Consider the following 17500-nt stretch of genomic DNA (forward strand, 5'->3'; position numbering starts at 1 on the left):
CTCGCATAAGTTGCGCTGCACTGTAAAAAACGCTTTTCTTACTTAGTATATTTGTCTTGTTTCCAGTCCAAATATCAAAAAATTCTTAAATCAAGATCCATTTACTAGATGAGTAAAATGACATTTGATATTATGGCCTGTTTTCCGGGTGAAATAAATACAAATTAAGTGAGTTGATTCTTAAAAAAAGAAAAATTATCTGCCAATGGGGTCAGGAAAAATAATATGAATTCAAACAGAAACAAGCTTATTTTTCTGACCCCATTGGCAGATAATTTAGCATGTTTTAAGCAAAAACTCACTTAATTTTTATTTATTTCCCCAGAAAATAAGACTTAATATATTATGTAATTTTACTACTTTAGTAAATGCATCTTGATTTAAGAAATGTTTGATATTTGGACTGGAAACAAGACAAAAATACTAAGTAAGAACATAATTTTTTGCAGTGATAAGTGGAATCCTTATGTTTGTTTGGCCAGGAAGCTAGTTATTTTATTTTAAAAAGTTTTTAATATTAATATGTTTCTTACACAAACTGATCGTTTTGCTTCAGATGTTCTTTATTAACCCGCTGGAGCCGCGTGAAGTTCGGCTCTCCTGTAGCTCAAACAGTCGAGCGCTGGCGCTAGCAAACGCCACGTCATGGTTGGATTCCCAGGGAAAGCAAGAACTGATAAGAATGTCAAATGTGTAGCTTGAAATGCAATTTAAGTCGCTTTGGATAAAAGCGTCTGCCAAATGCATAAATTTTTATGACGGATGGATGCACGTTTTTGAGCTTCGATCTGTTGGTTGCATTTTAGGGATCGACCGATATGGATTTTTTAGTGCCGATACCGATACCGATTTTTTTCCCATCAGCCTTAGCCGATGACCGATACGGGCTGCCGATTTTCTTGAGCCGATATTTGGAGCCGATACATTTTGTTCCCTCAATTTACATCATAAAAATGACATGATGTTAACAAATGTTACAGGTCTCAATTTAATTAAAGTAACATTTATTTAACGTAAAAAAATCAATATTTAACAAATAGTAAAAACATGTGAGGTAGAACAAGAACAAGTAGATAAACAATATTTAACAAATATTAAAAACATGAGGTAGAACAAAAAAAAGTTCACTGCTGAAAATAAATATTTAAAGGTGCTCTAAGCGATGTCATGTGTTTTTTAGGCCAAAACATTTTTTGTCACATACAGCAAACATCTCCTCACTATCCGCTGGCTGCCTGTCCCCTAAACACACTGTAAAGAAACGCGATCTCTGTAGACAGCCCATGCTTCACAAACAGCACCAAAAACAAACTGCAGCGACCCGCTCCCCAAAACATAACAAACTGTTCCAGCCAATGACCGACAAGAAGGGTTTGGGGGTGTGGTTTGGGGGGTTAGTGTGCGGATGAGGAGGAGGGAGGGTCTAGCTAGCCTCCGTTTTGTTTGACAATAGTTCGAACGTCAACAAGAAGTGACGTCACCCAGGATCGCTTAGAGAACCTTTAAGCATAAATAAAATAATTACACTATTGCACACAGTAGCAACCAGCATAATAAAGTGCACAGTGCACACTGTACTTCATTTTAAAAGTAACGAACTATTTACTGCCATGGTTTAAATTTTTCTACATAAAATAAAATGAGCATGTCTAGTCTCTAATATCACTGCGATGGCGAGGGAGACACACACCACACGCGTCCAAACCTCAGCCAGGTGGTCGCTGAATAAATCTCCCACAAAAAGCACGGAACAACGTTGGTATTACTTAATCCTATGACCAGTGTTCGTAACAGCTACCGTACGCATACTAGGGCTGTCAAAATTTCTCAAATGGCGTTTGTATATTCCCTCTAAAAAACATATTTGAACACATCGTCGTGCATTTGGTCAATGACGCGCATCACGTCAATAACAGGACAAATTAATACAAAGAGACATAACTACTAGTATTAAGTAGCTTATTTGAGTTTAAACATATTTGACAACGTATTACTACAAAAAAAAAAAAAAGTAAATCAACTAATGGCCAAGACCGCAGAGCTCACTCTGGCTCGCCCGGACTCGCAGGCGCACTCTCTCTCTCTCTCGCACTCACCCTCACGCTCTCCGCGCAAACCGGTTTAAATGAACAACAACAAACAAATGTTGAGTGCTGATCAAGAGTTTTGTGCAAGCAATTTAAGGTATATAGCAGGCTTCATTCAGTGATTGAAACAAATACATTAATTGAAGTTTCACAGAACATAGAACCGACACTGAGCGCTCCGAGCGAGCTGTGCTGTGGTAACGTTAGTCTGCTACCGCGGGCGTGTTTTTCCACATTCGAATATTAATTTTCACCTTCAAAATTCAGTTTTTTAAAACTATTCGAATATATATTCGTATTTAGAATATTCATTGACAGCCCTAATGCATACTGAACGGATAGCCTACAGCTATTTGCAGCTCCCTAAATACAATGGCAAGCAAGCAGTTTTATAGACGAGTCATTCGCGTTTTCCATTTGGACCCACAAACTTGCTTAGCTATATAGTTGCAACCACATAACAGTTATAGAGCAACGTGTTTCCATTTTCAAAGTGTTTGACAATATTTCAGCAGTCAAACAGTTAAAAGATGCTTTGAAAGTTTAAAAGTTACCGTTATCTTGAAGCGCAGGTTGCACTCTGCTAGTGGGGGAGGGACAGTGCAGGGTCTGCACGTGAACTGCAGCGTCTCCAGCAGCACAGAGCTGCCTGTGGACGCCTGTCTATAAATAATGCCGGGAAAAAACTATCGGCGAACGCAGCAGCCGCGTATCGGCCGATTCCGATACACGTAAAAACCGCAAATATCGGCCCGATATATCGGCTGGCCGATATATCGGTCGATCACTATTGCATTCACTGCCATTATAAAGCTTGGAAGAGCCAGGACATTTTTTAATATAACTCTGATTGTGTTCGTCTGAAAGAAGAAAGTCATACACACCTACACTCTAAACAATGCTGGGTTGTTTTAACCCAAATTTGGGTCAAATATGGACAAACCCAAATGTTGGGTTAAAATGTAATTTAAAATTTTAACCCAACTTTAACTTTCAACTGTAAAAATTTTTAATTACATTTTTATCCCAACATTTGGGTTTGTCCATATTTGACCCAAATTTGGGTTGAATCAACCCAGCATTTTTTAGAGTGTAGGATGACTTGAGGATGAGTAAATCATGGGCTAATGTTCATGTGAAAGTGAACTACTTTTAGTTTCTTCTCAGTGTTGGTCATTAAAGTGTTCCTGTCAGTGTCCGTAATCACGGTGCGTTCATTAGCAGGACTCGTCCATCTCTCGCTGTGAGGAAGCCATCGTCAACGGCCACTGGAATAAGACTCTGTGCCGGAGTCCAGACGACACGTGTGAATTCGCTGGTGCCACTCATCTCGCTTCAACTCCATTCGGTGTAGTCGAGAGGCAGAAGCTCCCGGAGAATCCCGAATCCACTAAAGCGCCGAGCTCTAACATGAGCCCTGAGGAGAAAAAGCTCAGGTACTCCAGGGTTTGTACAAGGTGCTTAAAGTGCTTGAATCTTACTTTTTTATTATTGTTGAGCTCCCCAGACAGCAACACTCCAGGGCCCGTATTCATAAAGAATCTTAATGCAAAGAGTCGCTCCTAGTGACAACATTCTTAGAATTGTGGGGGTTTACTCTTAAAATTAAAGAAAAAATCCTAGAAAAGTAAAAAGTAATTCAGTAACCCTTAAAAGAGGTCTTAAAGGTGCATTGCGCTAGTCTCTGAGTTTTTGCAGAACTACGCCCCCTCTGGCGACAAGCGAAACTGCAACCAGAGGTGCGCACGCTCATGGACCACACACACACACACACACACACGCACGCTTGCACGAGCTGTTCATAACCAAAGGAGCATCAGCGCACAAATCTTTTGTTTACAGTCATAATGTCTTCAGAGGTAATAAAGTTATAAATCTGCAAGTCATTTTAAATATATGAAAGGAAAGGCATTTGAGTAAATTACACACTTATGTGTGAGGGGAAAACGGGGGTTGTAGAAAACTTTGGTTTTTGTTTCCATCTATCTCCATGTTGACCTGTTTTATGTGTTTACTGTATCCACTTATGATTGTATTATTATGGAAACACGTTCATGAACCGTTTTATCAAGAAAAGAGCCCACTGAGGATCCCGTTTGAGCCCTAGAGCAGACCGGAGATCTCTCCATTTGTTGAAAGCCTTCCCGATGTTGACTCTCGTCTTACTCCGACGCCTGTCTGACTCCAATTTGGCCCTTTTGGTGGCACTAGACAAACGTTTTCTTTTCTTTGTCTTACGTGGAGTTTGCGTCGGGGATTGGAATGAACTACAAGCCGGTCTCTTTAAATCCATCTTCTACTTTTGTCGAAAGTTGACTAAAGTTTTGTCGCTCGAGTTGTCTTCTGATACGGAGAATGGCGGCGAATACACAAACCTGCCAGACATAGCCAGGGGAGCGTGAACGCGCATGACGTCACGCCCAGTCTCAAACTCCGGCCCGAATCCCTCTTATTTATTTTACTGTACAGGATTATAGAGGCAATCGCAGTGATCAGAGAAGGGCTCCTTCAGCCCATCAGGCAATTGTTTAAGCATGTATGGGTTAGAAAAACGGGTATTTTTAACATGAAATGTTGCGCAATGCACCTTTAAGGTCAAAGTTGTTAGGAGTACGGACGAGGACTTTTAAGAGGCTTAAGAGTTTCTTTAGCAGAGGAGAGATGGCAGAAAGACGAAGAGGGAGAAGAAATGTGTTGCACACAACGGACGCCAGTGAGTTAATGAGACGCTATAGATCGACACCCGGCCCGAATGTTCCTTTAAGGATGGCCTTGTGTTCGTCCACTAACTGGGCTCACAGTAAACACTGTTCCTCTGTCCAGTCCGGCTTTCTCGGCCGCCTTGGTTTTGATTCCATGTTTGTTAAATTAAACAGTCCTTCCAGAAAAACGCGGAGTTTTTTTGTGATTGTTGGGGGCAAAAATCCTTGATTATGCGGCCCGTTTTCTTTAAAAATGCGATTGAATATGCGGGATATTTATGCAATTATATACGATGAAATTGCGGGAACTTGCAAAAATTGCGGGAACTTGCAAAAATTGCGGGAACTTGGAAAAACTGCGGTTTGATGAAAACGCGAAAAAGAAAAAGTGATTCCCCCAACACCCTGTTCTCACTAGGCTACGACCTTAATGTTAAGAGTCATTTCTTATTACTTCCTATAATAAGCAAGCATATACATCACAGAAAGTGCTGGAAATATTTAATTTCTCATCTTGTTTTATTTTAGACTGTAACGAGTGGAAATAAGGCGTGGCCCCTTTAAGAGCTGCGTTCCCTGTTGAACTGTCTGCAGTAACGTTATTATATTGTATGTGCGCCTCGAACACCCCATGTGTGCGGGTAATTTCTGTTTGATGCTACTTCTTTTATCTTATTTTGTTTATTAAGTACCGATGTGGACGGTAGAACGCGTGACAGACATTTGTACGAGTTCGATTTGGGAATAAAGTGCGAGTTGTCTCCGTGAGTCTGTCTGGCCTCTGCAATAACTTCAGCTGTGAGCTATCCCTATTTTTCTTCCCGACACAACGCGTTACAAGACCTTTATAAACACATCAAACTTACAAAACATTGATGAGTCAAACAAGTCCTGTAGCTTTACAAAAGGAATATGCTACAACTTCTGTAAAAATCAATAAATGAAATATAAAAAAATAAAGTGTGCTCCTGTCTTACAGCTTTTCGATGATGTTCACGTCGCGTAATCACGTCACTTCATAACGTTCCCATGGCAACAGGGGGAAACGGCGGCTCTCGTGTGAAGCAAACGCAACATTTTCCAACTTTCTGCTAAGATATATGTGACTTTTTTGCGACGAAAATGCGGGGATTATGAAATCACGCAAGCCTCGGATATTTTGCGCGGAAATCAGCAATTTATGCGGCGAAATTGCGGCGTATTTGAAAAAAAATGCGACCCCCGCATAAATATGCGGACTTTGGCTCATTATGCATTGAATTCAGCGATCGCATAATCGCGTTTTTCTGGAGGGACTGATTAAAACCAACATTCAAACCAACTCTTAAATAGACATGCCAGCAATCAGTGTAATTGGAAAGAGTGGAACAATTTCTATCATTCTAAGTCAACCAAATACCTTATAGGAAATTAACAGCATGGTAAATAAAAAAAAGGATTTATATACAAATATATAATGTGTGTGTGAACGGTCAAATAGGAAAAATTATGCATGTAATTTCAAACTGAAGGTTTAGAATAGACCCTATACTTAAAATCACTCTTTTTTTTTTTTTTCTCCTTCTTGGACAACCAACCAATAGGCTTTATGCCGAGCGTCACGTGACCAAACCGGAAAACGGGTCTCATTGCATCCCTTGTCAGAGAAAGTGTTAACGGCCGTAAGAACTAACTATGATATCAATGGATTTTTAAGGTAATCAGCTAACCTACTAAGTCCACTTTGTTATTGGTGTTTTATGCTATTTAAAGATCTAAACGTTAGTGTGAAGAAGAAAAATTAAAAAACTTTTACATATTTTGAGTAAAACCGCAAAAAATTTCATGAAGCACATACAAAAGACCTGAATCGGAAGCGATGTGATCTGTTTTCCGGCTTGGTCACGTGACGCTCGGCATAAAGCCTATCACAGTCTTCAAAAGATTGTCACACATAGCAACGGGTCAGCCCCGCCTCCTCACTAAGATGAACGTTTTTGTCTTTTCCTTACTCAGAGTTGCTCTCAGATCGGTCCCGAATCGCTCTTAAGCTAAGACTCCTACATAAAAGTTTCTAAGCTAAATTAAGAGTTTTCTGAGAGGATTCTTAGAGTCTTTATGAATACGGGCCCTGGTCTTGATGCCCAATTCTGATTTGTTGCCTATATCCGATTTTCTTGACCATCCGTTTACACGTTCTTTCAATGACCCATATCCAGGGCTTGACATTAACACCCGCCAACCCGCCATATGCGTGTGTATTTCAGCAGTGGCGTGTAACGCAGTCTCTCCTACTAGCAACTTTGACGGGCTGAATTTTATATAGGCCTAATATACATTTTTCAATTGTAGTCTTTTAAAAAGGCATCTGAAATAATAAACTAAGCGCAATCTAGTGTTGTCAAAAATATAGATTTTTCGATACACGTCGATACTGAACTATCTGAAACTCTTCCTCAGGACGCACCAGCAACGCGTTCTCCCTCTTTAATCTGTCCGACAGCGAGTTGACACCCTTTACAGTCTATGGCGGACACACACACCCTTTACTCACTCGTTTAACTTGCTCCGGATGAATATTGTTGGTTACAGGGTGAGAGATAGCACATATTGAGCATAATTGTACTCATTCCTGCAGATTTTGTGCTCACACCTAAAGTGCTTGGGCATAAAGACAAGTATATTGGCTGTTTAAAACAGTATAATGGGTCCGTGCGTCAGGTCTTAAAGGGTAACTAAACACTAACCAACTTTTTTTAATTAATGATCCGTAATACTGGGGCTTTATTAGTGCTGTTCATTGATTCGAGTAACTTTTTTGACATTTGGGTATAAAGTGTTTTATTCCTACAATATATGGTGTAAAAACGTCTGAGTGCTGCCCTCTTCAGGTTGAACGGTGGCTACTGCAGTTGAATTTTCCTATTGGATGTTTGCGGTAGTTCGTGACGGTAGCGGTGAGAGCTGACGTAAGCAGGTTTCAGCTCACCATGCCCTTGGTACGAGCTACTACGCCCTTGGCAGTATAAAAACCATATTGTTTCGTCAAAACCACTGTAGCGAGTCAGGAGTTGGAATTGCGAGTATTGAAAACGATCAGGATAGAGTATCCGTTCATCCCCTCTATCTCCGCTGGGCTCCGCCCACTTTTCCAGCATTTTTTAAATATTGCCAGTGGGTGGAGTCAGGCTCTGACCAGGGGTTTAGTTACCCTTTAAAGACCCACTCCGATGAAAATAATGTTTTTCTAGGTGTTAACATGTTCTTGTGGCATTTTTCTGATGTTAGAGGACATATCTTGAGAAAAATCAGCTCAAAGTTGTATTTCTGAGTATTTATACATTCAAATGGCTGTGAATCAGTAGCAGACGCTAAAATGCTGGCTAAAATAGACTGGAGTTGTGACGTAGTAACTCCACTGGGCGTCTCCACACGCGACGTCTTGGAGTGAAATAATGATCGGTGATAACTTTGATTAACTTCGGATAATAATAATTAACGTGTATATAATACTGTTGCCCCACCGGTATTGGGGATGTAAGCTAGCGGGAGAGACAGAGCTCTCAGCAACGGGCAGGGGGAGGGGCGTCTCCGTGCCAACGGCTCCGCCCACAACGCAGAGGCGAATTGCTAATGAGCTACTGCCGCTCTGCTGAAGCGAAGTCCCAGAAAACGGCACAGGTTTTGTGATTTTGGCTACAAATGGCATAATCATAATTTAAAGACCACTGGGAATGTTTAAAAATAGCTCAAAATATGATCGGAGTGGGACTTTAAAGCAACAGCAGCCTAATATACCGGCTGCCAAATAATGAGATATTATAAATATCTATATGGCAGTTTTTCCCTATGGTATCAATGTCAAAATTGTGGCCAGTGAAAATGCGGAGTGGCTAGTAACTTTGAAAAACTACTAGCCACAGTCGCTGGAGAGCAAAAAAGTTAATCAAGATCTGCCCATATCTTTTTTTTTTTTTTTTTTTTTTTTTTTTTTTTTTTTTCGCCCGCCACCACCCCCCCTCTTTGGAGGACAACTTTATTTTTAATAAAACAGAAAAAAAACATATATGCACAATATATTACAATACAGACAATAAATGTGTATACAGTAACTATTCAAGTAACTATTACTATTGCTATTACTATCACAGTAACTGTGAATAGCATAACTATTCACCCCGTTCAGTGTGAGCCTGGGTACATAAGTGAAGGGGGGGTTATAGCACCATGTTCAAGGTGTAACACGTAACATAGGACAAGTGACAGACAAACAACAACAGAGAACACATCTTGAGCAAATTATTCTTATTCTTATTCTGAATAAGAAGGTGTTTGAGGGAAAGGGGGTTTGAAAACATGTTATGCATGAGTGTAGATGCATATATGTATGTATGAAGTGATAGCTGCAGTAACAGAAGGGGTGAGGTATGTGTCTGGTTATATACACGGCTTATAGTTATGTTTGTGCGATATTGAGAGATGTCAAGATGTCAAAAATGTAAGAAAAGGGGACCATATATCTTCATAGGCTGATATTTGCTTTATTCTGTACGCATTGTATTTCTCAATTGAAATATATTCTGATATTAAATTTATCCAGTGATTGATGTGGCAAGATTTCTTTGATTTCCAGTTTTGGAGAACTACTTTCTTGGCGACAGCTAAAGAGATGAGCAACGGATTCCTATATTTTTGTGAGATATGGATTTCGGAAAGGTCGCCTATGAGACAAAGTATTGGGGATAATGGGATTCTGTGGCTCATAATGGTGGTGAGCGTCTCAGTAACTGTAATCCAAAAAGAATAGACTGGTTTGCAATGCCACATGGCATGCAAATAGTCATCTGTACTACCTAAAGTACATTGTGAACAGATATGAGTGTTGTGTAGGCCCATTTTGAACATTTTACTTTGGGTAATATGAGTTCTGTGAATGACTTTATATTGTATAAGTTGCAGGTTTGTGTTATTGGTCATAAGAAAAGTGTTCCTACAAATTTGTTCCCAGTACTCAGGGTTGGGAGAGATGGCCAGGTCGGTTTCCCATTTGGTTGTTGGGAGTGTTATTGTTGTGTTTTGGTTCGAAATCATTGTATATAGTTGGGAGGTTAATTTTTTTAAGTTATTAATTTTCAAAAGTTCTTCTATGAGCTGAGAAGGTTGTAATGTATTGTTTGTAAGTGTGGTTTTATTTTTAATTAGGAGTCTAAGTTGTTGATATTTAAGAAATTGTTCCCTCCCAACCCCATATTTCTGTATGAGTGTGTTAAATGACATAAAATAGTGGTTCTCAAATAAGTGGTGAAGCTGTGTGATTCCTTTTTGTGCCCATGTGGGGAAATAAAGAGGTTTATTCTGTATCAGAAATTCTGGGTTGTGCCAGAGTGGGGTTAGCTTATTTAATTCTTGTGATGATTTTGTGATTAGATTTGTTTTCCACCAGGCTGTCAGAGTCGAATAGATGGTTATGGGTTGGCAGATGTTAGATCTGCCCATATCTGATTACAGCCCGTTCTCATCCCAAGGCGTCATATACTGACGTGTTTGCCAAAGCGTGTATATCCAACGCACATGGCACCCTTTAGCGTCAATATGAGACGCAGACATGTGGCGCCTCCTAGTGGTCTAACCCTAACACTACCCCAGACCTAAACCTACCCATAACCGAAGCGTGTTATATTGACGCTAAAGGGTGCCATGTGCGTCGGATTTAGACGCTTTGGCAAAAGCGTCAGTATATGACGCCTTGGGATGAGAATGCGTTGCTGATTAATGTTTACACTTGACATACTATCTGAAACATCGCGCATGCTTAAAGGGGATTCCTGCACAGATGGACGAACGTGAAATATGCTTGATGCTAGCTCTGCGATATATGCGAAGTTCGCCAAACATCACCCTGATGTTGAGGCGGAGGAGGACGAAGAGTGCCATCATTGAGTCTGCGCATGTGCTTCAGTTATTGTGTGCGAGAGAGATCTCAGGACTGGCGGGAGCTTTAACGAGGAGCAGTGGGTCCGAAATTTTAGGATGAGCAAGCCAACCTTTGATATGTTGTGTCAACGTGTGTCCACACTCCTCTCCTACGACGACACGTTTCGTCGGGCCATCCGTGCCTTTGCAGGGTTGCTCTCGTCATTAAATCGCGGATACTTTGCCTAATGCCTCAGAAACTCCGATCTGCCCGTTTACATGACAGTCGCATTGGCACATATCTGATTTATATCTGATTTATATCTGATTTATTTCCACAAATGAATAAGGCCTGAAACCGATCTCGAAATATCCGAATGCATGCGTTTTTTTCCTGTTTACACGGTCATAGAACACATGCGATCTGTGTCACATATGAGCAAAAAATGGGAATTGGGTCACATTTCACTGACAGTGTAAACGAGGCCTTTGTTGCTGTCTGCACGGTTCCTACAAGCTGTTTAAAGTGCTTGAATTGGACTTTTTGTAAAGTCCTGAAAACCCTTGAGAACAGCCATATTTAAGAAAATATACTTGAAAAGTGCAATGAGTGTAAAATGAGTGTTTCATTTTATTGATGAAACAATCTTTTCTCACAGAATTAACGCTGCCGCCCGTCTAATACAGATATAGAGGCATTTCACATGGTTATGAGCGTAATATTGCCCATATTAATATCCAAGTATATGTTACAGCTTTCATTCTTCAGGTCAATCATATATTCACGGCAGTGGTGTAGTGCAGGGTATACGCAGGTATACGGCGTATACCCACTTCTTTTTCAGTCGGCATTGGGCGTATACCCACTTTTAAATCCCCTCTGATGCGCATCATTTAGTTGCTAATCCAATCTCGTGAATAAAAACACCCAGTCAGGGTCGTATCATTGAGATCCCAGAGGTCCTGACCTCAGTCGTTTTTTTAGTGTAGCCTATATAATGAAAGTTGTGCAATAATTCCCTAATATTAACTCTAATTTGGTGCTGCAATGATTCGCCCATCGTGACGATTCTCGTCTGATCTGCTTCAGCACTCAAACACCCGCTCGTCAATGTCAAAATGTTTGAGCCCATTCAAAGCAAGCAGGATTTTTGTTCACAGAAGCGCGAGCCGAGCGCTAATCCCAACGTGACGCTTCACTTCAGTTAACGATCATACAGTGCGAGATAAGATGCAAGTAGCAAAAATATACAGCTGTTTTTCGATAGAAGTTTTAAATGACCGACAGAAATAAGTTTGATCAAAGACAGTGGAAATGATAAGCTCAATTTAACAACACAAGCACCCAAACCCCCCTAGCAATATCATTTATGGGACCTGGGTATTTAGAAAACCCTGCGTACAGGCCTGATATGCAAGAATACTAGTAATTATATTATGTTCTAATCTATTCATTATATTCTAGAATCTAGCATATTCAATACTAATGCAAGACTAGTCTAACATGTCACTGTTTATAACACAGATCGTTCGTCCTTTGCTGGGACGCTTAAAAACAATATTGGGGGCATAAATTAAGAGTATACCCACTTCTCCAGGCACCACTACATCACTGATTCACGGAAATAAATGAGTTTGAATGAGGAAAGCGATATCTTTGTCATAGTATCCTTTCAATGATTAAAGTTTCACACAGTCATTGCATGTGCTGCACTTTATTATTTGTACCATTTTGTTTTATTAGTTAAAAAGAAAAAAAAAGTAAATAGATAAAAATTTTCTTTTTTATAGATCTTGTTTGATAAGTGAGATCTCAGTCCTTGAAACCCAAAAAAAGTATTTAATTTGACAGTTTCTGTCAAACTCTGGCTACTCAAAAATGACACGTGTTCAGCGTGTTCGTTTACTGTGATAAAACTGTTTCTACACCAAAGTTTTTTTTTCAGTTCAAGACATTTTTAAGACAATTCTGAACATTTCCAGACAGTTTTCACAAATAATTACAAAGAAACTTCAAGTAACACTAGAAAGACCAGAATAGTATTTTCTTGTAAAATGTACTCCAGTAATCTTTTTTTTTTTTTTTTTTTTTTTTTTTTTTTACATATTTTTGCATTTCAGAAGTGGATGAAGTTAAGAAATCCACTATAAGACAATAACATTTATAAAACCCTATAAGACAAGGGACATTTTTTTATGAAGTAAATACTAGGGGTGGAACATATGGCCAAAATCTTATTTCACAATACGAGAAATTTTATTTCATGATAACGAGATACTACAGAAATTGAATGATCATATGTAATTTGAATAATTAAATGCAGATAATATTTTCATGCTGTGATATAAACCATATGGCAAAATTTCTATATATATTATTAACACAATATATATTAACATGCTGCCCATCCCTTGTAAATACATATCTTGCATTACATTTACATTTTTTACATTTATGCTTTTATCCAAAATGACTTGCATTGCATTGAAGGCGCACATTTTTATCAGTTCATGCATTCTGCAAATCAAACCCATGAGCCTGGTCTTGCTAGTGCGCCACACTGTTACATTTGACTTCATGTTACAGTATTTTTAATGGCTAATTATGACAAATCTTGATTAGAATCTCACTCAGACTTTGGTTTGTCCATGCTTTGTGTTCATAGTCCTATCCTAGAGATCAGTCAGGAGTTGGGCGGCACTTCCTTCGCTAACTTTTCCCAGGATCCCATGAAGGGGTTTAATGACATGGAGATCAGCCGAGCTGTGGAGGGACCGGAGACTGTGCTGGAGAATGGTGGGTAATAAAGCTCACAGTTTAGAGTTTATATGGTCTCTTAGTGAAACTAGATCTGTTTTAGAGCGGCACAATTCATTGTTAAAAGCTTGCAATCGAAGTTAAATCACTTTTTGAAAGTAACTTGGCGCTTCAAATAAAGATTGTATCGTTACACCAGTAGGTGGAGACAAGAGACTGTTTAAAAATGTGTTTGTCATTGAATCATTCATTCAGGAGATTCGTTTAAAAACACTGATTCATCCTGTAATGAAACAAGTGAAGTGTTTATGAGTGAGTCATTGAATCATTCATTCAAGTGATTAGTTTAAAAACGCTGATTCATCCAGTAATGAAACAAGTGAAGTGTTTATGAGCGAGTCATTGAATCATTCATTCAAGTGATTAGTTTAAAAACGCTGATTCATCAAGTAATGAAACAAGTGAAGTGTTTATGAGTGAGTCATTGAATCATTCATTCAAGTGATTAGTTTAAAAACGCTGATTCATCAAGTAATGAAACAAGTGAAGTGTTTATGAGTGAGTCATTGAATCATTCATTCAAGTGATTAGTTTAAAAACGCTGATTCATCAAGTAATGAAACAAGTGAAGTGTTTATGAGTGAGTCATTGAATCATTCATTCAAGTGATTAGTTTAAAAACGCTGATTCATCAAGTAATGAAACAAGTGAAGTGTTTATGAGCGAGTCATTGAATCATTCATTCAAGTGATTTATTTAAAAACGCTGATTCATCCAGTAATGAAACAAGTGAAGTGTTTATGAGCGAGTCATTGAATCATTCATTCAAGTGATTTGTTTAAAAACGCTGATTCATCCAGTAATGAAACAAGTGAAGTGTTTATGAGCGAGTCATTGAATCATTCATTCAAGTGATTTATTTAAAAATGCTGATTCATCCAGTAATGAAACAAGTGAAGTGTTTATGAGCGAGTCATTGAATCATTCATTCAAGTGATTTGTTTAAAAACGCTGATTCATCAAGTAATGAAACAAGTGAAGTCTTTATGAGTGAGTCATTGAATCATTCACTCAGGAGATTCGTTTAAAAACACTGATTCATCCAGTAATGAAACAAGTGAAGTGTTTATGAGCGAGTCATTGAATCATTCATTCAAGTGATTCGTTTAAAAACACTGATTCATCCAGTAATTAAACAAGTGAAGTGTTTATGAGCGAGTCATTGAATTATTCATTCAAGTGATTCGTTTAAATACGCTGATTCATCAAGTAATGAAACAAGTGAAGTCTTTATGAGTGAGTCTGAATCATTCACTCAGGAGATTCGTTTAAAAACACTGATTCATCCAGTAATGAAACAAGTGAAGTCTTAATGAGCGAGTCATTGAATCATTCACTCAAACCGATTTTTTTCAATTATTCAAGTCAAATATACATTTTTAAATAGACTGCAGCAATTAACATTAAGTCAGAACTCTTTAGTAGATTGCATGTTGTTTTGTTTAATTATCTGTTCAGAATTATGGGAGATTCGTGATCTCAGTTTTAAACAATAAAATCATGATTCAGTTTATCCAGAATCGTCCGTCTCTAATCTGTTGGGTTTTTCTTTTTTATTTGCTTATTCATCATGGCAAAAATAGATTTTAGGTCTCTTTCGTGTGTGTGTGTGTGTGTGTGTGTGTGTGTGTACACAGCAGAGCTGCACGATTCTGGATAAATTGAGAATAAATTTGTTTAAAATGGAGATTACGATTCTCCCACAATTCTGAACAGAACAAAATAAAATAGAATTTACCAAAGGGTTTCTGACAAAATGTTAATTTCTGCTGTCTGTTTAAAATAGTTTATCTAAAAAAAAAACGGTTTGAGTGAATGATTCAATGACTCGTTCACTTGTTTCATTACTGGATCCCAGGCACACACATCTTACATTATCTGGTCATTTTCCCCCGCCCAAATATGCTTTATGATCTAACATCTTTTTAACGTGTTTGTATTTGTGCACATAGTATCAGTCACTGAATCGGAGGACGTCTGCAGTCCAGGCGTGAGATCCAGGCTGTTCCAGCAAGCAGACGTGACCACGCTTCCCAACTTCCACCGTAAAACTGAACTTCTGCCTGACACCAGCGGGGACTTAAATCTCGGTATGTGGAAAACTCATGCACAGTTGCAGGAATATTGTCAAAATAATGTTTAATAGAATATTCCACACCCTTCCAGATGGAGAGACGTTGGTTTACCGCGGTGCGCTGAAAGACTTCACCGTTTACTCATCCATCAGTGGGACTGTCCTTCTGAAGGTGCGACACACACAAGTATATTATTTTACTTTTATAGAATAACATTTTGACTGGCAGGGTAGTAAATAATACATTTCAATGATGGCAAATGAGATTTACAGAAACCTGCTAAAAAATAAACAGACACTTATTTATTTATTTATTTATTTATTATAATATAATTAAAGTGCAATTTTAGTATTATTTATATATTATTATAGTATTTATTAAAGTCCCCCTGTAGTCAATAATTGTATCCCTTAAAACTCATCTTTGATCACCAAAATGAAAAAATGAAGTGTTTTTTCCTCGACAAAAGTATTTATGCCTTAAAATATCTTGAATGTAACTCGACACCCTTCCCTCATTTAGTATTCGTGATTCTATGAATATGCAAATTAGCCCCGCCCCCACTCACTCAGCTCAGAGATCCACTCGTTGATGATATATATATAGATTCTTGTGTAAATACTTTGATATATTATGATGTTCGTGATAACCTTTAACTTTTAGATTTACACGGTTCTCTCTCTCTCTCTCTAAATATATATATATATATACTGTCAAATTGATTAATCGTATCTCACATAAAAGTTTGTTTATATAATGTGTGTGCATATATATATAATATTATATATGTGTACATAGACACACACATATACTGTGTATGTGTGTATATATGTATACTTTATAAATATAATTATATATATATATATATATATATATATATATATACACACGTATCATATAAACACAAACTTTTATGATGGGTGATTAATCGATTTGACAGCACTAATATATATATATATGTATATATATATATATATAAACACTAATTTCTTATATTTTTATTTAGTCATGTGTTTGTGATTTAGCTCTGCTGTTTCCTCTTCCTGTACTGTACGCATCCCTGTGTTCCCCTGTTCAGCTGGACTCTTCCTCGGTGCCGTGGGATTTCTTCATCAGCTCGCAGCTCCGAGCTCGACTGTCACATGACCAGCAGGAGCGTCTCGTCCCGATCTCCTGCTACGTGTTCCAGAACGGCTGCATGACTCTCTGGAGGACTCCTCATGGAGAGACCATCCAGGTTCTTCTCCTAGATTCGCTTTTATTTTCCTCGTAAACCTCCGCAAGTATGGAAGCTTGTTTCCGCCACAGAATAAAACGTTTTAAAAGATAATTGTGAATTGTGATAATTACGAGTTTATATCTCACAATTCTGACTTTATTACAGAATTCCGACTTTATAACACAATTGCAACTATAACACTGGATTGCGACTTTATATCACGCAATTCTGACTTTATAACACAGTTGCGACTTTATATTACACAATTCTGACTTTTATATCTGCCAATTGTGTTATAAAGTCAGAATTGCGTGATTAAAAAGGACTTTACATTACGCAATTCTGACTTTATAAAGCACCTCGCGATTCTGACTTTATATCTAGCAATTCTGACTTTATATCACGCAATTCTGACTTTATATCTCGCAATTCTGACTTTATATCTCGCAATTCTGACTTTATATCACGCAATTCTGACTTTATATCTCGCAATTCTGACTTTATATCACGCAATTCTGACTTTATATCTCGCAATTCTGACTTTATATCTCGCAATTCTGACTTTATATCTAGCAATTCTGACTTTATATCTCGCAATTGCGACTTTATATCATGCATTCTGACTTTATATCTCTCAATTCTGACTTTATATCTCGCAATTCTGACTTTATATCTCGCAATTCTGACTTTATATCTCCCAATTGTGT

At 38.2% G+C, this 17500-nt stretch overlaps 1 protein-coding gene across 1 annotated transcript in view; it reads left to right on the forward strand.

Annotated features, from left to right (window-relative positions):
• bub1ba (BUB1 mitotic checkpoint serine/threonine kinase Ba) overlaps positions 1–17500 on the forward strand; it is a 41478-nt gene that overhangs the window by 18157 nt on the left and 5821 nt on the right. The window contains exons 9-13 of the mRNA XM_056247183.1: positions 3312–3523; positions 13348–13478; positions 15452–15589; positions 15666–15745; positions 16653–16811. Of these exons, the coding sequence (XP_056103158.1) occupies positions 3312–3523; positions 13348–13478; positions 15452–15589; positions 15666–15745; positions 16653–16811 (720 nt within the window). The remainder of the gene's footprint in view (positions 1–3311; positions 3524–13347; positions 13479–15451; positions 15590–15665; positions 15746–16652; positions 16812–17500) is intronic.

This window comes from Rhinichthys klamathensis, unplaced genomic scaffold (genome assembly GCF_029890125.1).
Source record: "Rhinichthys klamathensis goyatoka isolate OS25496 unplaced genomic scaffold, OSU_Roscu_1.1 h1tg000043l_1, whole genome shotgun sequence".
NCBI classification, from domain to species: domain Eukaryota; kingdom Metazoa; phylum Chordata; class Actinopteri; order Cypriniformes; family Leuciscidae; genus Rhinichthys; species Rhinichthys klamathensis.